Raw genomic sequence first — 26452 nt, forward strand, 5'->3', positions numbered from 1 at the left:
CCCATGACATTTTGAAAACATTTTGAAAAACCAATTGTCACTAGGCCAAAAAAAATTTTTGGTCTGGAGTTACAATGATAAAATATACCTATTTCAACTTACATACAAATTAAACTCAAGAACCTATCTTATACGTAACCCACTGACTATCGTGCAACAGGCATAGCCCAGACAGTATAGTCAGTTGGGGTATATAGGATACATGTGGGGGATAGTATGGTCAGTTATTGTTCGAGGGGTATATAGGATACATGTGGGGGATAGTATGGTCAGTTATTGTTTGAGGGGTATATAGGATACATGTGGGGGATAGTATGGTCAGTTATTGTTCGAGGGGTATATAGGATACATGTGGGGGATAATATGGTCAGTTATTATTCGAGGGGTATATAGGATACATGTGGGGGATAGTATGGTCAGTTATTGTTTGAGGGGTATGCAGGATACATGTGGGGGGCATATTATGGTCAGTTATTGTTTGAGGGGTATGCAGGATAAATGTGGGGGATAATATGGTCAGTTATTATTCGAGGGGTATATAGGATACATGTGGGGGATAATATGGTCAGTTATTATTCGAGGGGTATATAGGATACATGTGGGGGATAGTAGGGTCAGTTATTGTTTGAGGGATATGCAGGATACATGTGGGGGGCTTATTATTGTCAGTTATTGTTTGAGAGGTATATAGGATACATGTGGAGGATAGTATGGTCAGCTGTGGTATAAGGGGCATATATGATATATGACGGCCACATTGTGGTTAGTTGTGGTGTGAGGGATATATATGATAAAAGGGTGCTGTATGGTGAATTTTGAATATTTTAGGTGCACAGTGTGGTCAGTTGTGGTATTAAGGGTATTTATGACATATATAGGGGGTGTGGTGTAAAGGTTATAAAATATTTAGGAGGATATAATACCGGCTATCCAACTAGGACAATATATTATACAACTAACACTTATAAGTGACATCTTTTGGTGCACAGTGTGGCGATGTCATGCAAATTGCATCAAATCTGCCAAAAGATGCTGGAAAAAATATTGTAGCTTGCAGATGCTGGTCCAAAAGATTTTCCAATGTGGCAACCATGTGCCACATCTTGTGTTCAGCTTTTCAGACATCTGATAGTTGATGAAGTCTATAAACAATCGAGAAAGAAAAGCAGAATTTTATGGATGAATGAGGAAATAGAGAAAGTATATCCAGTAGCTCCCCGAGTGATGAGGGAAGGTCCGGCCTGGCTGAGGCTGCAGGAGGAGGAGCAGCGGCGGAGGCGGCAGGTGCGGGCGGCTCCAGTCCTCACACTCCAGCTCCGGGTTTCCCGCCTGCGCTGCTCTCAGTTTGAACTGGGTTCTAGCTGGTGGCGGCAGAGCAGAGAGCAGGCACCGGGAGATGTGACTCCATCTGTCCCTGACAACTTACCGGCGCCGGGCACGTGCATGGAGGTGAGTGCGACTTTCCCTGCACTGGATACTGCTGGCTCCTCTATGGACTCAGAGAATGGCCAGAGCTGTCTGCAACCTGTGACCCTCCAGCTGTGTTATAAGACTACAACTCCCAGCATGCCCTGACAGCAAGCACGCTGAGGGTTGTAGTAGTACAGCACATTACTAGCAGTCTCTATGGGACGTGCAGTCTGCTCCTCCATGTATGTGTCACACTTGCTTTGGGACAACATATCCTGTGTACTGTGTCAATATTACACCCCTGGTCCCCAGCCAGTCCCCATTATCTGTAATCACACATGTCCCAGGAAATGACAATAACTTTGTCCTTCTAGTATGATGTGACATGTCTGTGATGTCCACCCGCTGATCCCTGACATCTGCTTGTGTGTATGGCTGCCCAGTCCTTTGTTCCCTATGGAGATAAGCAGTGCCACATGTCTGTGACAGCTGCTTATCATCGCATACAGATCCCATCCCATACAGATTGATAGGTTGGCAGGGATGTTACACTATAAAAATGGTGCCCGCCATGCTGGACTGATGGGAAAGCTTTCATCCAATACAGGACATCCATACACCCGTATTCAACAGAGCAAGAAGACTCGTTTCTATATATTGTTTATATGACAAAGGGAATTGTAGTTGCTTTACGTTATCATTTACCTACTGTCCTGTTGGTTGACAACCTCCCTCTGGTTATGTTACCAGGGGTTCCTTGTACCCCTGTATTTAATGAATGGCAGGGGCACATATACCATCACTATACTCCTCCTCTATAGGTTACCATTTTTGTAGCTCCATAGATGTTAATGGAACAATGGCGCGTGTGTGACAAGCCATTTAATTTATATTGGGGTTTAAAGGACATCTACTATCAGATTGACTGATGATAGAGCAGTCCTACTCATGTGCTCCTCAGGACGACTCCTGCTAGGAGCTATTAGAATCCAGAAAAAGAGTTGTCGAAATTATGCAAATTAGTCTGATTTCTCTGGTGATGTAAGCCTGAGCACCTAGGCTTATAATTTATTTTCTACCCTCAGTCGTCCAGTCCTGCTTGTTTATATCGCAAAGAGTCGTGATGTGGGGCTGGACGAGAGTTTGGTGTTGGGTATAAGGGCTAAAACAGATTATTGCAGAGAATCACAAATCTGCAGTGGCTGGAATTCACGGATCAAGGATTGTGGCAAGGATTGCACTCTATGCATGATAGTTATATATCCATTGCAAGGAGTGTTACAGAACAGCAGACCGAGCTATACAGTAATCAGGATCACAATACAGCTGGGAGACGTATCAAGGCCCGCACCGGCTGAAAGCCCTGATAAAGTTGCAGTTCTTAAGAAACCGCCAGGAATTGCAACTCCTACCCCCCAGGTGGATGTGGAGGGACCTGTAGTAGGCAGTGTCCCCGGCCATAGAGTGGGTAGACTTATGGAGTTCTCACCTTGTTACCGCCATCTGGGGTAGAATTGTCCAGCCACCGGATATATCAAGAGCCTCTTGTTATATCCAGCCAGACAGGCATGGGTTAACTTCAATGATAAATCTCAGTCTTCCCCTATCACAGTGATTTTCAACCTTTTTTGAGCCGCGGCACACTTTTTATACTTAGAAAATCTTGGGGCACACCACCAACCAAAATAGCACAAAATTACACTAAAACAGTCATATTAAACATATAGTTAATAATATAGATTCTAAATTTATTTTACTCACTCATTGGGAAACCTGGGCCTGTTTCGATAAACACAAAAGGGATATCCTGGCAGGAATGGTGGAAAGACACACAAAGCTCTTCCTCAACACTTCTCAGTTTCTCCCTGTTTTTAGTATATGGTGCTGATTATTATGTGGCTCATATACTGCAAAATAAAGGGGTACAATGAGAAGTACTATGGCCATGAGGCCAGAGTACAAGTGCCAGCTCATATACTCAGCATATGAGCTGGTACTTGTAGTTCTCCAGCCTCATGACTATAGTATTTCTCATTTTACATTTCTTATTGTTATATGCAGTATACTGCTGGAGTACTAACAGTACCAGCTCATATGCTGAGTATTCTGCCAACAGTTCATATACTCAGGCAAAAGCTCATATAGTCAGCATTATTGGTGGGCATTACCTTGGCGGTGGGCAAATGCATGAGTCTCTCCGCTCTCAGGATGATGCGCCGGCCTCGGTGACGTCATTTTGTCGCGCGAGGTTCAAAGCTTGCACATGTGTTATTGTACATGTCTCCTACATTGTAAGAAGCCGTGACTGCGCATTGCTCCGCATTGCCGGGAAACAAAACACAGGGGGCACCATAGTTTGGGGAACTTTCCCCACGGCACACCCGACCATGTGTCGCGGCACACTAGTGTGCCACGGCACACTGGTTGAAAATCACTGCCCTATCATATATCACTAATATTTTACATTCCTAACACTGTGGTCAATCTCCACTGCCACTGCAGGTCCATAATTTACAATCTCATCATCTCATAGTCTTGTATCAAAAAATCACTTACTTGAATTTTGCTTCTTAACCTTAAAATTTCTTCCACAACAATACCCGGGTCGTACCATTTTACTCTCATTCACATAATGATACAATGACATTGCAGAAATTGTCATTGTTGTTGCTTTCTGCCTAAATATTGTAACATATATCATGAGGGGATTCTCCATCAAAGCTTCTACAAAGAAGCGGAGTCAAGTTACCGGAGCCCTTGTGTGCAGACAAGGGTGCACTGTACTGCCACATAATGTATTATTAAAGACTGTCTCCCCAGGGTCAGGACTTCCAGTGAGAGGCCTTAATGTTTTATTTACACTGATAAGGTCTTAGGCAGGAATCACAGGCTTTAAGTTCTGACCTCATAGAAAGTTCAGGTTTGGGCAGTTCAGATCTTAATAACAAATGTGGCCTCTGACTTTGATGGCTTGACTACTCTGTGCCGTGTAATAAAATGCACTTGTTAAAAAGGGATTGTGAGAAGGGTAAGACACAGCAAACATTAAAAGACGGGAGATTCACAGCAAGTGTTTGGAGGGAGGAACAAAAGCTTTATGGGAAGTGAAGCACATCGCTCTGTTAACGTGACTGTCACTTGAAAGATTTTCGGACCGGATCTTGTACAGGCTCATGTAGATCTCACAAGACTTCCAGGTTATCTTCTATATTGGGCTTTCTTTCGATGTTACTTGAAAAGGTTGACCACAGGATTGTTGTATGTGACTGAACACACATTGAAAAAGGAAGATAATACTGAGGGAGCATGAGAATTTGGCATGTGGCTCACCAACACAGTATCAAGGGAGGGAAATGCCTAAGGAGAAGGCAATCATTAACCTTACCCTGCAAAGAAGAAATCCACCCTCTAACTACAGCTAGGTGTCTTGGCAGAATTTCAGTTTTTTTTATGAATGAACCTTTACTCCCTTATGTGTATTTGTATTTTTTGAGCTTCTTTCTTAGAATTCTTAGTCTTTCCTCCTGTAGGTTCCCACTGGGAAGTAGGTTCCAAACGGAGATTGTCTTTAAGGAGTGTGGCATGCACAAAATGTTGGTGTATAAGTCATGTCCCCTTTTAAAGGTCCTCTAGGGGGAGGAGAAAGGTCACTGAAGGGGTGAATTTTAGGAGTAAAGAGCAACTAAAGCAAGGGCATTAAAGGGTGCAGGGGACATCTAAAGCGGCAGTATCAAAGGCAAGCAAGACTAAAGCAGTGGTACTGGTGGCTGAGAATGCGGAGGAGGGAAACTGCCGAATAGGCACAAGAGAAGGATATTAGAGTTGGGGCCTTTAGGATGAAAATAATGTATATTTATCAGTATCCTGACACGGAGGGGTGTGTATATTGTACTTTGTTAGGCAGAAGCTGCTTGAGTACAGGCCAAATAACCAAAGAATGGGTGAAAATAGACCCGGATGGACTGCTGAGTGTCCCAATTGTGGGCAAGAAACATTATAAATATAGTATTGGGTGTAGAGCAACTTCTGGATTTTAGGGCTAATTTCTGGAGATTTGGGAATGCCTTCTACCTCTTTTCAAATCTCCTGAAAGATGACCACAGAATTGGCAAGTATCCCAGTGGAATGTACATCTACACATTCGGATACTGTTGAATTGGTGCTGGTAGTTTTGGTGCTCCATTTAGTGCTGCCTATGTGTTACCTTATAAAGTCTTGGCTACGGTGGGTCCTTTATGTGGCTGGTTTCCAAGTCCCATGTATAAGCCGAACATCTAAGCCGGTCCTATTTCTTCCTGTCCCTCCTGGCCCTGGCAGTCTCTGCTGCGGTTAATAACACCTGAGCGGATCACACTCACTGATCTCTCATGCCTGTCTCTCGTGTCGTTGTGTCCCAAAATTCCTGTTCTGTGAAAATATAAGAACAGTTATTCTCTGCGCTAAACCCTATAATGGAAAAACAGCCCCATGTGGCTGAATCTCCACTTTTATTCTTTACTGTTTTGCAACACATAAAAATTTTGATAAAAAGTGATCATAATGTCATACAGTCCCCAAAATGGTAGCAATGAAAACGTCATATTGTACCGCATAAAACGACACACTAAACAACTACACCGTAGTACAGTACATAAGAGGTATTGTTTCAGAATATGGCTGAATCAAACAATTTTTTTTTGTACTAAAGGTTTGCAGTTTAAAAATCTATTAAAACATAATAAAACCTATATAAATTTGCTATCGCCGTGATTGATAAGTCTCTACGTTTTTGAAGATTTTTGAACACCTTTTTAATTTATTAGTCCAAATTATTTTTTAACTGAATTGTTTAGATGGCCACAAACATTTACATTAACAATATATAAACTTGCCTAATGAAACTCCTCCTGGTTGTTTTTCTCAGGGCTAGAGGTCCTTTCAGACTAGAGGTCCTTTGTCATGAGTTACATACAACCTGTGTCGTTGAGCTTTACAATGGTGCTCAAATTCCTTGGATAAGAGGATTTTCTAGAATGGTTTTCCAAGGGTGGATTTCCAGCAACAAACATAAGATAGTTGTAAAGCTATTACACCAGGAACAAAGAAACCAACTGTGCTACTTCAGAAGCCAGTTTCCTATTTGGTTTTAGTAGACAAGCAAGAAGAGATCCCAGAAGGGTAAAGCAATGAGCATTTACCTGACTTACCAGCAGATCAGGGCTGCTCCACAGCCTCTTTAATCTCCAAAGAATCCACATTGTAAGGCTCGCCGCACATGACCGTATAATGGGGACATGTGTTAGCCATTGTTTTTGTGGCTACCATGTGTCTAAGGGCTCATGCCCATGACTGTGTTGCACTGGGGCTCATTGGGCCCACCAGATAAAATTTTAGTGGCGGCCCTCATTCATCATCTCCTAAAATAAAAACTAACAACCTCTGAAATGGGTTATCTTCTTCTTGCAGCTCTAAGGCCTATCATTGTGTTAGAGCCTGGGCCCACTGGAGGATCCCCCGGTTCTCTGGTGAGTCAGTCCAACTTTGGCTGTGTTTTCTAATGGTGCTGTGAACAAGCCCACTGCCCAAGCCACAGACTAAAGCACACAACCAGTTTGTGTCGCGGGCAGTCTTTTTCCCTGTCTGCAGAGTGGGAGGACACATGACCATCAAAGAACGGTCCACACCATGTTGTTTGTGGCCTCAGAGAATATTAAGGTTTTAAAGGGATTGTATACATCACAGGGGATAACAATCTGCAATGGCTGACACTCCCATAGTGTTGAGTGGCATAACAGGATGAGAACTTGGGACCACATGTTTAAGGACTTTTTATGGATATGTTCTCAGTTGTTTTACTACTTTAAGCAAAACAGAAAACAAATATCTGTGTACAGAAGAAAGCAAATAGTAATAAATCTCAATATATGAAGGAAAACAAAGCAATAAGTACTATTCTATTGAGAACTCATTACTAAGCAGTAGAAAAGCTTCTTCATTATTGTCTGCTCTCCTGTAACCATTGCATCCACAGCAGTAAGGTCATTGCAAGTCTTATAGGAGATCTAAGGTTGAATGACAACCTCCCCTTGTAAATTTTCCAGCAAGTCCTGCCTGATGATATTCCTGCTCTGTTATTACCCTATAATCTCCAGTTCTGCAGGATTTGCACCATGCAGGAATGTGCGTTGTTCATACTCTGTCATCAGGGTAATATGTAAGAGAGACTAAAGGATTTAAAGGAGATTTGTGCAAAGTGCAGGCTAAGTCACAATGAAATGTCAACCTGCTAATACTGAACGTAGAATAAAGACTGATGTATCCACAATCATTGACTGGTCCGGCGATATCTGTATAGGGGCATGTGAAAAGGAGGCAAAGGGTGTTTATTAAAGGAAATCTATGGTGCTAAAAGTGCAGTCCAATCTGTGGGTAACTGGATATGGATAAAAGGGGCTAAGATGATTGATTCATTTATAGGTGTAGATATTGTAGTGGTGCTTCCAATGGTTGTCAGATATTCCTATTGATGTGCACACACTAAGACCTCATGCACACAACTGTGTTTTTTGGCTGTGGCCCCATTACTTTCTTTGGCCCTATAACTTTTTATGGACCCTTGCAGGAGCCTACTACCTAGGTTGAAAAAGATAGAACAGGTCCTATTCCTGCCCGTATTTGCAGCAGGGATAGTCTTTTCTACTCACACTGGCTGCAACCAAGGGGTTAGGTTCCCTTGTGCTGCCCACAAAATGCACAAGTTAATGTGCACGAGGCCTTATACTTGGAATTCTTTCGCTGTTAGGACCACCCACTGGACTTCTATAGCTGAGAGTATTAGTCATAGTGTTTGGAAATAATTAGATTAACATGTCATATATTCATTAAAGGGTTTATTGGGAGAAGCGGTGGTAAAAAAGTGTACTTGGCCTTCTGTGGCTCCTGGTTTCACCACTGGTGCCTGGCTAGAAGTGCTGGGGGATTACTGACCTGCTTTAGCCAGTCCTTGGTCTCCACAGACCAGGGGACATCAGAGTAATTGAAGCCCCGTGGTCTGTGGAGACCAGAGATTGGCCAAAGCAGCTTTCATGACCCCAGGAAGTTTGGAACAAGGAGAAGGGCAGCTTAAGCACACTTTGTTTTTGTTGTTTATGCACCTGGCATCGGCCTCAAGACCCAAGGCCCCAAGTTTTCTCTCTCTATACATCTATACTTTTCTCTCTCTATCCATATATGTGAAATTAGTTGAAACCCTAAGTAACCTTTCATTCTCATGCTTGTCTCATATTTTCTTGTCCTCCTACACTGAACTACTTGATGTTATCAGACTTTATATACACTGTGACCAGTTTTCTTTTAAAGGGTTTGTCCAGACTTTTAATGTGAAGATGACAGCTGCCATGAAAAATGAGTGTACTCACCTCTCCCCGCTAAGGATAGGTCCTCAGTAGCTATAACACGGAAAGCTCCTATAAGATTTAGGTTGTACAGTTCTTCATGTGCTATCCGCCCACAAGCTTTCTTCCTTGTCACTAATAAGAAACTTTTTAATATTGCTGTACATGACGTGTTGGTAACTTTACTGTTTCTTTATCCATAGTGTGCACCTCTTTGCGAGTCAGTTCTGCTCATTATTCCTGTCATGTTGGATTTATATATTTTTTTTTTCTACAACCTCTCTAGTCCAGTTCAAAACCTGCCCTGAGAATGTCTACCCTAAGGCTCTATTTACACATCAGTGATTTTTTTGCCTTTGTTTTCCATGGATAGCACAGGAACCCATTGAATACTGGAAGTGTATTAAGATGTCCATTTTATTTTCTCTATTAGAGGACAGATACAGTGCCTTGCAAAAGTATTCGGCCCTCTTGAACTTTTCTACATTTTTTGCCACATATCAGGCTTTAAACATTAAGATATAAAATTGTCTTTTTTTGGTGAAGAATCAACAAATTTATTGGATATTTTAAACTTTTGTAAAAAATATTTATTTGAAAAGTGGGGCATGAAATATTATTCACCCACCTTAAGTTAATACTTTGTTGCGCCACCTTTTGCTGCAATTACCGCTGCTAGTAGCTTGGGGCATCAGTTCTCTTTCAGTTTTACATCCAGAGACTGAAATTCTTGCCCATTCTTCCTTGGAAAACAGCTGGAGCTCAGTGAGGTTGGATGGAAAGTGTTTGTGATCAGCAGTTTTCAGCTCTTTCTACAGATTCACGATTGGATTCAGGTCTGGACTGTGACTTGGCATTTATAACACTTGGATACGTTTATTTGTGAACCTTCCATTGTAGACTTTGCTTTATGTTTGGGATCATTGTCTTGTTGGAAGATAAAACTATGTCCCAGTCTCAGGTCTTTTGCAGACTCCCACAGGTTTTCTTCCTGAATGGTCTTGTATTGCGGCCACAAAGTTTGATTTTGGTTTCATCACACCAGAGCACTTTCTTCCACATGTTTGGTGTCTCCCAGGTGGCTTGTGGCAAACTTTAAACAAGACTTTTTATGGATATCTTTTAGAAATGGCTTCTTCTTGCCTCTTCTATAAAGGGCAGATTTATGAAGTGTATGACTGATTGGTGTCCTATGGACAGACTCTCTCACCTCAGCTGTAGATCTCTGCAGTTCATCCAGAGAGATCATGGGCCTCTTGGCTGCATCTCTGATAAGTCTTCTCCTTGCTTGAAATGAAAGTTTTGAGGGACTGCCGGGTCTTGGTAGATTTGCAGTGGTCTGATCCTCCTTCCATTTCAATATGATCTTTTGCACACGGCTCCTTGGGATGTTTAAAGTTTGTTAAATTTTTGTATCCAAATCCGGCTTTAAACTTTTCCACAACAGTATCAGGGACCTGTCTGGTGTGTTCCTTGGTCTTCATGATGCAGAACCCTAAGACGATCACAGAGCAGGTGGATTTATACGGAGACTTGATTACACACAGGTGAATGATATTTCTCATCATCAGTCATTTGGGAAAACATTGGATCATTCAGAGATCCTCACTCAACTTCTGGAGGGAGTTTGCTGCACTGACAGTAAAGGGGCTGAATAATATTGTGCGCCCCACTTTTCAGTTTATAATTTTTTACAAAAATTTTAAATATCCAATAAATTTCGTTCTACTTCACAATTGCATAAATTAAAACCCAGCAATGCCAAGAGACTCCTCCGGCTCATTTACATATTTTTAAAAAGTAATCTTGGTAGCAAATATGCCCTTTCTTTATGCACTAAAAACAGTTCCAATCAGTGCACAAAGAAAGTGAAACTGATGGTAGATGTCCTTCAACCATTGTTGACAGAAAAACAAATTGGTGCCTTTCCTGGTGTAAAACTAAGCCAGAAAATAGATGATGTAAAGTTAGAGTAGTTATTCCTAAACATCAGCAGATTTACTATCCATCATTAGACACTTTACAAATCTGCGTCTCGTGTTAGGTTTCTCGCAACTCATCCCACTTATGTGTGCCCAGAGAATTTTTTTTGCTCAAAAGTAATACCACATAATAAAGTAATTATTATTTTTTTTTACTTATAGAAATATACCGTACTAGTTTTCATGTCACTTGTCTTTTTTGCATTATTGCCAATGGGAAGTGTATATTAGTTGTCAAAATTCATCAAAAGTATAAAGTGTAATGTTTTTATCATTCGTTTCTATTAATATCATCAAATAATAATAATAATTTTATATATTACCAAACTATTCTGCAGCACTTTACAAATCATGAGATATACATAACAACAAAATTGTTATATAGCATCATAGTAAACCACAATTCAGAGCTTAGGGAGGAGGGCCTGCAAATGCAGTGTTAAGATCTTTGTGAAAACAACCCAAAATATAAATAAAATAAAAGTGTAATACAATATGAAAGGAAAACTCGTGGACTTGCTGACAATCTGGGGAGTGTTCTCTATGTCACCTTGCAGCACATAGAAGGTTTCATTGTGGAACTAGGTTTTAGCTTTAACTTAAACAAGGTTTGTTTGCTTTTGAGGGTGGCTCCTATGAGTTAGCATTATGATGGTCCAGTGATGTTTGTGATTTGTAAACTACCCCTCTATGTTCTATTACACTTGCCTGACCTTGCTTCTGGGGAACACTAACAGTCAGAATAGTTTGTGAGTTCACTTTGTGGGGAGCAGAGGATCCCAAAACAGTAAATAGTGGCATATGACTGCAACACCCACATAAAATGCCTTTAGTCCAGTTTCCATGAGGATGGAATGGTGTAACGTAAGTTGGAAATTTACGGTCACATCATGGATCTTTTCGGAAGTAGGCACCTGTCTTTGAGATATTCTAGATTGTCATAAATTCTGAGTGAACTAGACCTGGCAGTAAGTGAAGCAGTGGCCTGCAGGTTACATGACATCAGTGAAGTTGCTAGTATTGTGAAAATGGCAGTGTGCAGAGTTAAGGCTCTGACCCTTTTCGGTGGCTGGAGGAAGCCGGGGACCTGATTACTCTAGTGGCTGGCTAGTGTGGTCTTGTGCACGGTAATGATCACGGGGCTTGGTATCCAGAGTGGAGGCCTCGTCAACAGCCTGGCAGGTATCCCTGGGCATGAAGCATGGGGTGCCTGTGATGGTGTAAAGCCGGATCCAGGGATCACTTAGTGGCACCTTGGTGAAGAATAACTTACAGTTCTTTATTGGAACAGGCAACGGCCTCAACAGCAGCAAAACTTCAGCTGGATGTAGGTAGCTGGTTGGATCTCAGGTCCTCAGCAGGGTGTGCACTCAGCTTGGTAAAGAGTCCTGATGTGGAGCTCTGCTCTAGTCTGGTGTCAGGGCAGCTTGCCTGAGACACCTCTGCTTCCTGGGATAAAACAGACCTATCCCATGTATTGGCAGGCTGTTGCAAATACAAGTGGAGCCAGACTTCAAGTGGTTACACTTTCATTATGTAACTACACATTTTTTGGCAGGTGCCTATTCCAATTGGTCAAGAGAATGTGTTTTATGGCAGTTTCCTGTTAGCGTTACATGGACAAGGATGACCAGCAATCAATGGCTGCGCTGGCATGAACGTAACCAAAATTGGTCATGAAAAAATGGTGCCAGAATAAAGTAAATCTGCTGTGAAGACGGGAGGAAATCTCTATTTTTCATGACCAATTTTGGCAATGTTAATGTGCCAGCATAGCCATTGAAAGCGTTACATGGACATGAATGATCAGCAAACAGGAAACTCTTTCAATTACTGGGCTGTCGCATGCAGATAGCCAAAATTGGTCATGAAAAACACAGCAGATTTACTTCAGTCTGGTATCTTTTTTTTTTTTTAATGGATCCTCATAAATTAGTGATCAGGTAAAAAACGGTTCTGACAAGGACATGCTCTACTTTAACGGATCGGTCAATGGTTCATTAAAATAAGGGCCATGGTCAGTGATCCATTAAAAATTGTTGCTTTTAGTGCAGCCGTGTGCCGGCCATTCAAAAAACGGGTGGCATACGGATTGTTTTAACGGTCATGTGCATCCGCCCTTAGGATGGACGGTTTGTATCCTTTCACGTATAAGGTCTAGCAGTACATAGTCTATCAGTACATAACGTCTGTATTGCTACATTTGCATTGGATGCTTTAAATATTTGTTACTCCCCTTGTCATGTTAATATGTGTGGATTGTAAGCTCATAGTCTGAATGCCCAGACAGTACCATATGTGATGGATTTTGGAACTTTGATTGTGATGGTTTAAGGATTTGCTGTCAGTTTCAAGCCCATTGACTTAATTGGTATTATAGAGTAGAAGTGGTGAACTGATGGCTCAGTAGATAAAATGCAACATATGTTTTGAGAATACTTATGTGATTAGGATTAAGACATCCCCATTTGCTCCTCTGTCTTTTGTGGCAATGATTTACAGTGTCCACAACAATGTTATCCCGGTTGTAGCCTAATTGACAACTTGAGTTGCCCAAATTTGACAGTACAAATGTGTTGTAAACATTTATTACATCTATATATATTGACCATGTGACTGGCTTTCCTTTTGTGTGTCAGACACAGACTAAAGACAGACGTCTGTAAATAATTCATATGTAGATTTTACTTTATGTTGGGTGCAGTAGACTATACTCATTGGAAAGGTATATGACAGATATTTACAGTATCATTAGATACACAGCTAAAATAAGTGTGCGAGTCACAGAGAGATGGATTATGTTTTTGTAACTCATGTTGCAATTGAATTGTTTGGCCATCAACTATCCCGTTTCACCAAAAATAAGACGGGGGGACATGCATCACTCCTATTGCTTCCTTTTTCTTTTTTTGTGTGTGACTTTTAGCAGTTTGTGACTTTTTAGGTGCAGAATCAAGCAGCGCACCAAAGTTAGCTGCCTCCAGGATTTAATACAGTTGCCGTATTTATCTTTGTAGCCCAGATGTTTGTTCAACTTGTGCGACTTTTGGGCTTGCAGTTGTCCCATTCTTGCGCCTAATAAGTTGCGCAAAACAGAGCATGCTAGACCCAGACTTACTTTTTGTAAACTACTATTTGGGACTAAAAAGTCGCACACCACAAAAAGTCTCAAAAGTGAGACTAAACAGGCAACTAATCACATGTATCACAAAGGGGAAAAATTTAAGATAAATTCAATAATTACGTTGGCAGAGGTCGCATTAACGCCTCACCACGCGTCATAGACGCGTGATGAGGCGCCATTACCCCCCAAAATAATTGCCATGCGTAAAGTTACGCATGGCAATTATTCCCTGTAGCGCGCAGGCTGAGCGGCCCGGCGCACGCTGCAAAGGAGGTACATGTCAGTAGCGCGATTGCAGTGCGGAGAGACCCGAAGTGAGTGCACCGGCCCCGTGGGAGACTTGTGGGCTGCGAAGATGATGCTCCCCGTCCTGCTCTAACTGCCCGCAACTGCCTGCGTTTATGTGATCGAGGGGACCTGGAGCAGTCCCGGGTGAGTGTGTGCAGTGTTGTGAGTGTGTGCAGTGTTGTGAGTGTGTGCAGTGTGTGCAGTGTTGTGAGTGTGTGCAGTGTTGTGAGTGTGTGCAGTGTGTGCTGTGTTGTGAGTGTGCAGTGTGTGCTGTGCTGTGTTGTAGTGTGTGCAGTGTGTGCTGTGCTGTGTTGTAGTGTGTGCTGTGTTGTGAGCGGTGAGTGTGCTGTGTTGTGAGCGGTGAGTGTGCTGTGGTGTGTGTGCTGTGTTGTGTGCAGTGTGTGCTGTGAGTGTGCAGTGTGTGCTGTGAGTGTGCAGTGTGTGCTGTGAGTGTGCAGTGTGTGCGTGCTGTGCAGTGTGTGCGTGCTGTGCAGTGTGTGCGTGCTGTGCAGTGTGTGCGTGCTGTGCAGTGTGTGCTGTGTTGTGAGTGTGCAGTGTGTGTTGTGCAGTGTGTGTTGTGCTGTGTTGTGTGAGTGTGCAGTGTGTGCGTGCTGTGCAGTGTGTGCTGTGTTGTGAGTGTGCAGTGTGTGCTGTGTTGTGAGTGTGCAGTGTGTGCTGTGTTGTGAGTGTGCAGTGTGTGCTGTGTTGTGAGTGTGCAGTGTGTGCTGTGTTGTGAGTGTGCAGTGTGTGCTGTGTTGTGAGTGTGCAGTGTGTGTTGTGCAGTGTGTGCTGTGCTGTGAGTGTGTTGTGAGTGTGTGCTGTGTTGTGAGTGTGTGTGCGTGCGCTGTGTTCTGTGTGAGTGTGCTATGTGTGCGGTGTATTACCAAAATCTTCATACTCCTCCTCGGGTAAAAATACTCCTCTCAAAAATGGTGAGAGGAGTATTTTTACCCTTTTGGAAAAATGTTAGTGCGACCTCTGTACGTTGGCCAACTTCAGGAAATGTGAAAATGTGGCCCCCAAAAAACTATGATACATGTGTCTTATATAAATTTTTACCCCTAAAGACACACTACGTCTTATTTTCAGGGTTTTTTTTATTTTTTTGACGTAGAAGAATTTGTTGAGCTAAAAATCAACATTTATTAGTATACTGTAGTCATTACATAACAAATTTCAGCATAACCAGACAGACTCCATCAATAATTTCTTGTGACTCTACTTTCATGTGCAACAATCTCCAGTATTCCCAGTATTTTAAGACCGTTGTATCATCATCTTTTGGAACCTCCTCATAACTCTCCAAACCTCATGCTGAAATTCTTGTGTTTCAATTTCTTTTAGAATAATTGCCTCCAATGAGAACTTGTCCAGGTAACCTACTTATAGCGCAATTTCAAGGCAACAGTCAGTGATTTTATGCCATAAATTCTTCACCCATGTTACACCTTCCTGCTGTATATAAACAATCTACCAATACTACTGTATAGGAGCTGTAGCAGTGACTGCCCCTGGGTCTTATTTTCAGTGGAGGCCTTATATTTCTAAGTGTGAAAAACATTGCACTTGGTCTTATTTTTAGTGGGTGTCTTATTTTCAGGGAAACTGGGTATATAATGTCAGTGTATTTGTGAGATTTTATAAGATCTATAACGAATATCTCTTTTGAGCAATGATTGTTGGCAGTTTTTTTACAGTGTACATAATAATAATAATCCTTTATTTATATAGAGCACACAGATTACGCAGCGCTGCACAAGGCATGATAAATTGGTCCCTGTCCCCATGGGGTTCACAATCTAAACAACCTACCCTTATGTTTCGGAGTGTGGGAGGAAACCAGAGTACCCGAGGAAACACAGAGAGAGCATACAAACTCTTTGCAGAGCCCAGGAGCGCTGCTTTGCGGAAGTGCTACCCACTCAGCCACGGTGCTGCCCATCAGTTGTTCCTGAAATTCTATATAATTTCTCAAAATTAGTTCATGGTCAATAAGTCTTTAAAGGAAACCTACCACCACAAATCTACCTATAAAGGTAGATCGGGTGGTAGGTGAATCAATGGGACGTGAGGATAGCCCTTTTAAGGGCTAATCCTCGCGTCCCCGCACTTTTTTGGAAACTTTTATTACCCTAATATGTAAATTTTGTTATGCGGCTACTGGTGCGTGGAGTAGCCGCATCTGAGGTTACACGAGGCGGCTACTCCACGCCCTGGTAGCCACTTTACCCCTCCTACTCACCATCTTCGGCGCGCAGCTGCTCGTAGCTGCGCGCCCTCGTCCGACGATCCTGCCGTCTGCGCATGCGCAGAACAGCAGGCCCGCGCCTGCGTGGTCACTGCTCCGAAGCCGGGGCTGCACAGGCGCATGCGCAGACGGCATGATCGTCGGACGAGGGCGCGCAGCTGCTCATAGGTGGTGAGTAGGAGGGGTAAAGTGGCTATCCTCACGTCCCATTGATCCACTTACCACCCGATCTACCTTTATAGGTAGATTTGTGGTGGTAGGTGCCCTTTAATTTGTAAAATACTTGGAAAATCTTCCCATATGGTTTCCTTTAGGCCAGTAGTGGCGAACCTATGGCTGGCTAATGTGGCCTTGTGCATGGTAATGATCACGGGGCCTGGTATCCAGAGTGGAGGCCTCGTCAACAGCCTGGCAGGTATCCCTGGGGATGAAGCATGGGGTGCCTGTGATGGCGTAAAGCCGGATCCAAGGATCACTTAGAGGCACCTTGGTGAAGAATAACTTACAGTTCTTTATTGGAACAGGCAACGGCCTCAACAACAGCAAAACTTCAGCTGGATGTAGGTAGCTGGTTGGATCTCGGGTCCTCAGCAGGGTGTGCACTCAGCCTGGTAAAGAGTCCTGATGTGAAGCTCTGCTCTAGTCTGGTGTCAGGGCAGCTCTGGGATAAAACAGACCTATCCCATGAATTGACAGGGTGTTGAAAATGCAAGTGGAGCCAGACTTCAAGTGGTTACACTTTCATTATGTAACTACACATTTTTTGGCAGGTGCCTATTCCAATTGGTCAAGAGAATGTGTTTTATGGCAGTTTCCTGTTAGCGTTACATGGACAAGGATGACCAGCAATCAATGGCTGGGCTGGCATGAACATAACCAAAATTGGTCATGAAAAACACGTGCCAGAATGGGGTTTCCTTTAGGCCAGTAGTGGCGAACCTATGGCACGGGTGCCAGAGACGGCACCCAGAACATCGCCCCAGAATAGTGTTGACCTGACAGGGCTCAAAGAATGCTGGCCCAACAATTCTTCCTGTACACAGGGACCCTGGAGAGAAGCTGCAAATAGTCCGAATTTGCCCTCCTCCTTTCAACTGCGTTGGTGTCCTCAGCAATAAATTACTACCTAAATTGCTCTGCTGGCACTTTTCCATAAATCAGTGGCTTTTGGCTGAAGTTTGGGCACTCATGATCTAAAAGGTTTGCCATCACTGCTTTAGGCCCTCCATTATAAAAGATCATAACACAATTGAAATACGGAAATCTGGGCCACTAAAAGTTAAAAAAAAAAAAAAAAGATGCAAGTAAATAAAAAAAAACCTTCCACTGGATCTACCTTATGAGGTAGGTCTGTGTTAATTTGACCTTCTTTTTCAATAACCGATTGGATGAGATTATTTCCTTCTCACCACCTTTATGGTTTAAGTTGAGTTTATGTATGTGTTGAGTTAATCTTGTATTAAATCCTCTTTAAAAAAAAATCAGAAAGCCAAACACTCGGTAAGCCCAGGGAGTCAGATGTAAAAGATAAAGTGACTGTCATGTGAATAGTTGCAGAGACTGTAAACTGAGAACAGATCCACCTGTTTCTTTTAACTACTTCGGGGCTTGAAGTACTGCTGACCTGGATTTTCATTCACTTGAATCTCACAGGTGTTCTTCATAGTGTGCCCCAGGCTTCACCAAAAGATTGAAGACCCCCCTCCCAGGGGCATTGAGTATATTAATCATTACCTTAGTCGCAACACAGTGACCATTATTCCACCTTTGCGCCTGAGTGAGATTCCTTGTAATAAGAATTGCCCAGTCCCACTCTCCACAACGAGTAAATTACTGCTATTTCACTGTGTTATATATTTTGTATCTTATTATACAAGTTGCAATAAAATCCAAATAGAGATTTCTTAAATGATCTTTTTACAATAATCCGAGCACTGTGTAATAAAAGCAATTCTATATATGTTACTTAACAAGGAACTACATTAAAGGGGTTTTCTTGAGGTTGAGTCTCCTGCTCAACTGAGCTCCATTTATTTATATTCACTAGGCTGCAATACCAGCACAAACCATAGTCAGGTGTGACGCTACTCTTGAAAGAGAGCAACACGCAACAATTTTTCACTACAAATGTGGGGGAAAATAATAATAGGTGCAAGTAAAAACAATTACTTCCAAAAGGTTCAAGTATTGTTCATGTTGTACATAAACTTAAAGGGGTTTTCCCATAAAAGAAAATTCTAATATTTCAATTCCCTAATATGCTAACACATAAATGATAATTTTTAACCCTTTACTTTGCAATTTTACAAAATTTTATTGCTATTACTCCCTAGGCTGGTCAGTGCAAAATTCCAATGACAGTTAGCTCTCGTACATCTCTGCTATTCCACAGCACAGCTAATGCTGTGCCTTCCTCCTCCTCCCCAGATAAAGAACGTATCTGTCTGTAGATTTACACAGACACAGACTTCCTACCGGCAGCAGCAGGAGTGTATCACTGAGAGTTCCGTCCTTAAATGGGAGCGGCCAGAAGCAGAGAGACAGAAATCTCGGCTCAACAATAAAGATGAACAAGCAAATGGAAACATGCTTAAATCGTTCTTCTGTGATTAAAGGACATCTACCACCAGGATGAAGGATTGTAAACCAAACACATTGAACTATCTGTGTGTGTCCCCTCTGGCAGGATCTGCTTTTCTAAGGACCTTGTTTTTACAAAAAAAAAAAAGGTTCTAAGAAGTATGCAAATGAGCCTCAGGTGCTCTGGGGTCTATAGATGTCAATGGAGCCTAGAGCCCCTCAGCCTCATTTTCAAAATCTTTAAAACCTTTATTTCTTATAAAAAAAAAGGGCATAAGAAGCTACAAGAAAAGAAGAACCTGACAGAGGGGCCACACAGTAGTATTCCAGTGTGCTTGGTTTACAATCCTTCATCCTGGTGGTCCTTTTAAAATATTGGTGATATAAATTTCATCTTTGGAGATTGAACAGTTTTCGCCGATCACTACTTCCATGTCTAAGGCCAATGACTTGGCATGGTCAGTCCCATTTTGGACAGAGCTGCAATAGCAGGCTTAGCCACTTTACATTGTGCCGTAACTTGCTTGTTGATAAGTGAAAAGATCACTTTTCAAAATGATGCAGTCCCCTCAAACCAGCCAGTGTCTTTGAATACAAAATTGTTGTAATTGGGTAATACTAAACAATACATTTATCATGATTTTGAAGCTGCAAGATGAACAGCTCAAACTTTGAATTGCACATAAAGCATGGTAAATAATTTTTTTCCAATGAGAAACTGAATTGATTTGAGATAAATGTACCCCAGTATGGTGCCATATCACCATACTGCAAATTGTCATGCAAGAAACATTGATGGAAAATAAACTGGAAAATAATGGCTCAATTCTGCAGAGTTAACGGTGTGGTCACACGGTTTGTTCTTGGTGCGCTTTTGCAAGTTTACCATGCATTTGGAAGGTTTACATCTGTTTTTCTATATTACATGTGTAAGCAACTGTATTAAAATGTTCACAGCTGCCTAAACTTCCACAAAGGAAGAAAAACTGATTCAAACCAGCCAAACGCATGGCAAACATGCAAAATCGCATACGTTTTCAGTGCACTTAAAAACACACCAAGAACGGACCAAGAAAGCACCGTGTGACCACATCGTAAAACAAGTTTCTCATGAAGTGGTAACGCATATGTGTTTCCAGTGAAGCACTTGTAATTGGTAACTAATCACATTCACTAGAAATATATATTTGATCAGTCGGAGGCCCGCCAACCGTGCTCTAGTGATGCGTTTATAAATGGTTCTTCTATTATGACACAAAAATTAATAAATTGAATAAATTGTTGACTCTGGCCGGCGCCACACGTAGCGCTTTGGCTGCGCTTGCAAACGCAGACAAAATTGCGCCCATCGGGGCGGGCCTCGGCCCGATCGCATCGGCGTTTCTATGGAAACGCCTGCGATCGGGAATGAGCCGCCGGTGTTTTGCGTTAATTCAAGCGCAGACAAAGCGCCACGTGTGGTGCCGGCCTCTCATGCACATGGTCAGCTCTGTCTTTTTCTGTATTGGCTGAACTGAGCCTGCTACTTAAAGGAATTTGCCCTTGAAAGAAAATTCTGAAATTTCAACCCCCCTAGTGATGTTTACACAGTGAAGATCATTTTGACCCCCTTACTTTACAATTTTACTCAGTTTTATTGCTGTTTTATCTCCTATTACTCAGTGTCCCCACCCGGACTCTCTAAGCAGACAATTCATGATCCCTCTAGAGCTGTGCGATGCTCTGTGCTGACAATGTGGTTAGATCATCAGGGTGCAGGTTTATATACACTTTAATTTACCTTCTGAATATTGTACTGATACATTGAAAGAGAGATGAGAAAGATCAGATTTGAGATCCATGAGATGCATATTACACATGGCAAACCAACTCCCTTAAATTCGTACACTGAAATATAAAAAAGTTCTGAATATTAGAATATGGAGATACAGAGATATTTTTAGCATTAAGATCCTTTAGAAATGAAGTATCTCATTAAAAGGCGTCAAACCGAAACATTTGCAGTTTTGTTTTTTTTAATTATACAGCATTTGGAATTGTTTGCAGCTTCCCAGTACAAAGCACATAATATTAAATGGTGCCATGAGTAAGTACAGTTTGTCCCACAGATAAGAAGGCCTTATACGTCTTTATCAATAAAAGTTAATGGCGTCTGGAAGGCAGGGACTAGTAAACGTGAAAATGGGAAGGGCTGCATTGTTATAGAGGTTAATCACTGCTTTCCTGTATATGGTCCTTGGCTTTTCTATTCTCAACCATAACTATTCTGTATTGTGCAGTGTCATTAAATTGTATATTCTGAATATTTGCATTAAATTGAATCTCAAGTATTTGCTACGCTTCATTGGTTACTGCCTATTCTTTAGGAAGACAAATGAGTCTTCCACTCAATACCTGCCCATCTCCCGGCGGTGTAGCACAGGTCTCTGTATGGCTGTACTATACAGGCACACAATGCTGCCATGTTTGCTTTATCAGTTAATTAAAATATACAAACACTGCTTTGTGTAATTGGCTGCATTAGATAGATTAGTCACTGCTAATTGATAGAGGTTCATCACATCAAACCTTCAAGTTAATCTGCGGGGAACTGATGTCATTATAGGCTCTGTAATCGGCTTTATCAGGAAATGTTGCCAGAAAACTGGAAGCCGTAGGAGGAAATCGGTAGAAGTTCATAGAATTTATTTATCCTATTTGATTTATTTTGTTTAGGACAAATATGTGACAGTGTCAAACATACCCTATGTACACAGCAATATTTCACTCCACTAGTGATACGTAGAAAACATTTGGGACGATCTTGTGGTCACATCCTCACTGAGTTTCTTTTGAAGTGGGGCTTTGCGGCATTAGACTATAAATGTATATTAAATCCATGTTGAATGATAATGCATTTTGCTACGTGTATTTCTAAAGATCCTGCCAGAGAAGGTGGGCATTTTTATGGAGATAGTTTCTCTTCCCACATAGGGATACCCTGTTCAACACAGGTATGTAGTGAGGGGGACACTGGGGCATATTTTGAAACAGTAAATTATCCTTAAGTTAAACTAACAATCTTGTATCCTGTCAGCCAAAATGGACCTAATAAACCACTAGTAGTGTGTTGTCAAGCAGCTGAACACCCTCAATATAATGTTTCTTTCATGACCTTGTATGGTGGCATCATTCAGATAAAATCAACTTTCAGGTGCGTTCACATGTGGTAGTAACACATGCGTTTTCAAACGCATCAGAACCTTTGAGGAAAGAAGATTTGGCTGATTACTTAGTTGTTAACATATTGTTAACAAATGTGTTTTGTAAACATAATGGAAACAGCTGTGTAAGTGAGATGGAAATTGGTTGTATAAAGTCATGGAGGTGGAGAGTTTATCACCAAAATCAAGCTTTCTCTTCCTCAGAAAACCCCCATTCACTGTAATTGGTGGTCCTGCATCCAGAGACATCATTAACCAGAAGTCTCCTGAAGTCCTATGCATGATGTCAATCACAGAGGAAGAGGGGTTCAGAGCTCCCCACCTTGATGTCAGTGTTAAACTCTCCTCCTACTTGACTTTCCACAACCAATTTACATCTCACTTCAAAGTTGGATTTCAGGATGATGCCACCACACTGGGACATGAAAGAAACAAAAACTATGCTGCTTGACAAGAGAGCTTGAAGGCCAAGGAAACCACTAGAATGGCTGCATCCTATAATGGGTTCATTATTGTTGGGATTGCTATGATCCTGTCAGACTCACAAGCTGTTGCCAACTTGTTTCCTTAGTATGATGACTGGTTCACATTCAGAATTGAAAACAGCATTTAAAGGGAACCTGTCATCAGAAATGGGCCTAATAAACCACTACCTGTATGTTGTCAGGCAGCTTAACACCTTCTAGTTTTGTTTTCTTTCCTGGATAAGCGTGGGTTCCTCATGCAGAAGTTCAACTTTGAAGTGAGACGTAAACTGGTATAAAGTCAAAGAGGCTGAGAATTTAACACTGAAGTCAAGCTCTCCCCACATCCTCCTATGTGATTGATATCATCTAACTGACTTCAGTAAATCTGCTTAATGATGTTTCTGGATGAAGGACTGTGAATTACAGTTAAGGGGGCATTCTAGACAGGAAGAGCTTGATCTCCGTGTTAAATTCTCCCCTCCTTGTCTTTATACAACTAATTCACATCTCACTTCAAAGTTTATTTTCTGGGTGAGGCCACAACATCGGACCATGAAAGAAACATGATCTGATAGGCTGCTTGACAGCATACCAGTAGTAGTTTATTAGGTCAATATCTGCTGACAGTTTCCCTTTAAATGACCTGTAAGGAGTCACAGGGGTGGAGAAGCGATGCTGGCTCTACACCTCCTGGCATAAATAATGTCCCACAAGACTATTAACGTTCACATGAGCTACCTTCATCCAGCATATAGAGGAATATGCATACATGGATGGGACATTCCGGATGGAGGTTGCCCTAATTTTCCAGAATGCAATACTTTAAATAATAGTAATTTCATTCCCTATTTCTTTAACACTGATTATACACCTCTTTGATGAACAGGCGAGTCTTATTGATCTGTATGTTCTGAAATGAACAGAGGAGTTCCTCCTAAATGCAGAGGAGAGACCAGTGAAACGGCTTTTAACATGTTTTTCTTTAATGCTTTCAATTTCTTAATGTAAGTGAATTGTGTGGCTGTAAGGCAAATACCTGTAGACTTGTAGATTTCTTAATGAACTCTGCGATCAGATTAAAGTTATATCTTTCTTTTCAGAAGATCTGCATGTGAATACAACAACACACATGAAAAATGAGCTCCTGGAATCTGGAGAAGTCGCGTCCCTTGCAGTATTGCAGACATTTCTTGGCAGACAATGGAACGTTTCATGGTAAAGTCTGATCTTTCATCTTCTCATAAGTCTCTGTTGTATAAAGCAATCAAAAGAGAGGTTGCCTTTCCCGCAGGAGAATAACAGAAACAAAACAGCAGGAATATTCTATAAAAAATGTTTTTGTTTAGTGCAGTATCAGCCATTTCTGGAGAGAAGTTGATTGTAATGTTGGATTTTCCAGGAATTCTAGTTTACATTATTATAAAGACACTAAAAAAACTGATCTGATGTTACGGAATAATTCTTTTCAAGAAATCGGATGTGATTTTGCAGTTTTATTCCGTTTTATTGGACTTTCCTTGTACTAAATGTGACTCCTGCATCAATACGTTTTGGTTTTAGACATACTGAAGATGAGCACCAGGTGGCAGTAAAGGCATGTTTATAGCGTGTGTAGAGTCGGCACATTTGTAGAGAAAGTATACAGTGTATAAATAATATTTATTTCAGATTCTAAGGACAATTGTTGTTTCAAAATCATCAGGGAGAAGGATGTTACTTTGTTCATTTGTATTTAGATATATCTACATTGCCTGACCTGGATAATCATGTAATTTTCTTTAACTGTTGTATAAGTTAGTTTTGTGAAAGCCTGAGAATTGGAAAGTATTTGCATTTTCTTTCCCCAGACATTTAAAATATAATGTAAGAGAAAAGAGTAAGAACTGTTCATATTGCTGTACTATTGTATTTTAAGGGGTTGTACATTTAAATTGTATTGATACTCTAACCTCAGTATAGGTCATCAGTTGTTTGGACCAGGTACCAGGTGGTTGTGCACTGTTAATGCAAGTTCCCCTCTCTTTATAGTAATGGAAGTCAGGTCTGCAGCAGCACTACGTAGAAACTACACAATGCATTGAATTATTTGCTTTCAAACAATTGATCAATGTAGAAGCTGGGTGTCATGACCCCCTGAAGATAGGCCACCAATAAAGATTTATGGAGAAAACTTTTAAAATGCGATTAGATAGGTGTCAGATAAAACTGAATAAGAGTACAGTCACACATAGTCCTAGCGCAATGTGGATGCGCTTCAAGCCAACGAATTTTCATATGCAGTGACATGCATGCGATCGGTAAGCAATTGCATGCATTTTACTGGAAATACTAATAAAATCAGGCCAAAGCACGTTCCCCCCCCCCCCCCCCATGCGCTAGCCCTGCGCTAGCCCTGCGCTTGGAAACACAATGCTAACGGTACGTGTGACTGTACCCTAAGGAAAACTTTGCCTCCAAGCTACCCTGTACAGCAAGAGTGGATGGCTAAATACTTATACTCCATGTCTGCGCTGTGCTCGGCGATCTAAGTCAGCTCCATAGAGATTAATGGAGCAGAAGAATAATGAGCGGCCGTCTGCTCCATTAGTCTGAGGAGCGGCAAGGGGTAGGTCAGACCCCTCGTTCTCACGATCTGCGGGGGTCTCAGCATCATGGATAGGGCCTAACTTGCCTTTGTGGGAAAACCCCTTTTAAAGAACATTTTCTACCAGGATGAAGGATTGTAAACCAAGCACATTAACATGCAGGTGTGTGCCCCCTCTGGCAGCATCCACTCTTCTTTTAGCTAGGTCCGTGGTTACGTAGGACGTCAGTTGTCTATGTTCTAGCCACGACATAGGGATGCCTGCATTAACTCCAAAGTAGAGATAGACGCGCCATCAACATTCTGGCCTAAGTGGATGTTGGAGGAGACCTCCCAACAAAGGAATGTGTCTACCCATCCCGGGGGGAAGGCAGGATTATGGAACAGTGGAGTCATGGTGACCCTCATCCTGAGCACAGTGTTTTTAAGCAGCCAGTTTGTCCCATGTAAAGAAAAAGTGTAGGGAGAACAGAGAGTGGGTGAGGTTTGGGGGTCGTAAGTTAGCTGGGACCCAGGGGAGGTAGCGGAGCATAAGGTCTAGTTCCAGCTGAACCCACTGTTTGGATCTGGCATAGTAGGTCCCTGTTTGCATAATTTTTAAAGACTATTTTCTTAAAAACCAGGGAATAGGAAGCTAGAAAAAGAGCAGATGCTGCACAAACCTACATGTCTGTGTGCTTGGTTTACTATACTGAATGCTGGTAGTAGATGTCCTTTCAGGGCAATAAGCCACCACTAGAGGAGTCTGACAGTGACCTTTTTCTCCCCCCCCCTAGAGGGCTGAGTGTGCATGTGTATTGGAGGGCAGAAGGAATAGCTAAATTGCCATAATTTTTTTTATGATTATGGACAGCAAATAGAGTTAAGATGCCAAAAATGTCTATAAGTTCTCTGTTGAATGTGTGGCTACGCAGTCTGGGATTTTATGTGTATGTGGCAATATGGCATTTTAGTTTTAATGAGAAGTGTATGTAACATTAATCTTCTCCAGCATATAATCTTTGATCAGGAGCTGTAAAATCTATAGAGGGATGTTTCCTTATTTGTCAGTATGGCACTTAGCGTTACAAGGTCATTGCTAGAACATGGAAATTACATTGAGCAATACCACTTGTCATAGCTATACACAATGCTCCTTGTAATTATCTGCATGATGAATCTGTCATACTATTATTTACCTATGATTTTTGTAA

At 41.7% G+C, this 26452-nt stretch overlaps 1 protein-coding gene across 3 annotated transcripts in view; it reads left to right on the plus strand.

Moving 5' to 3' along the window:
* Positions 1-1264: 1264 nt before the first annotated feature.
* Positions 1265-26452, plus strand: part of PLCH1 (phospholipase C eta 1) — a 183549-nt gene continuing 158361 nt past the window's right edge. The window contains exons 1-2 of one of the 3 annotated variants that reach the window (XM_072142959.1): positions 1265-1449; positions 23776-23890. In XM_072142959.1, the coding sequence (XP_071999060.1) occupies positions 23812-23890 (79 nt within the window). In that variant the 5' untranslated portion in view covers positions 1265-1449; positions 23776-23811. The remainder of the gene's footprint in view (positions 1450-23775; positions 23891-26452) is intronic. The other 2 variants (XM_072142960.1, XM_072142964.1) reach the window with 2 other exon arrangements.

The sequence above is a fragment of the Engystomops pustulosus genome, chromosome 3 (assembly GCF_040894005.1).
Source record: "Engystomops pustulosus chromosome 3, aEngPut4.maternal, whole genome shotgun sequence".
In the NCBI taxonomy this organism is placed as follows: domain Eukaryota; kingdom Metazoa; phylum Chordata; class Amphibia; order Anura; family Leptodactylidae; genus Engystomops; species Engystomops pustulosus.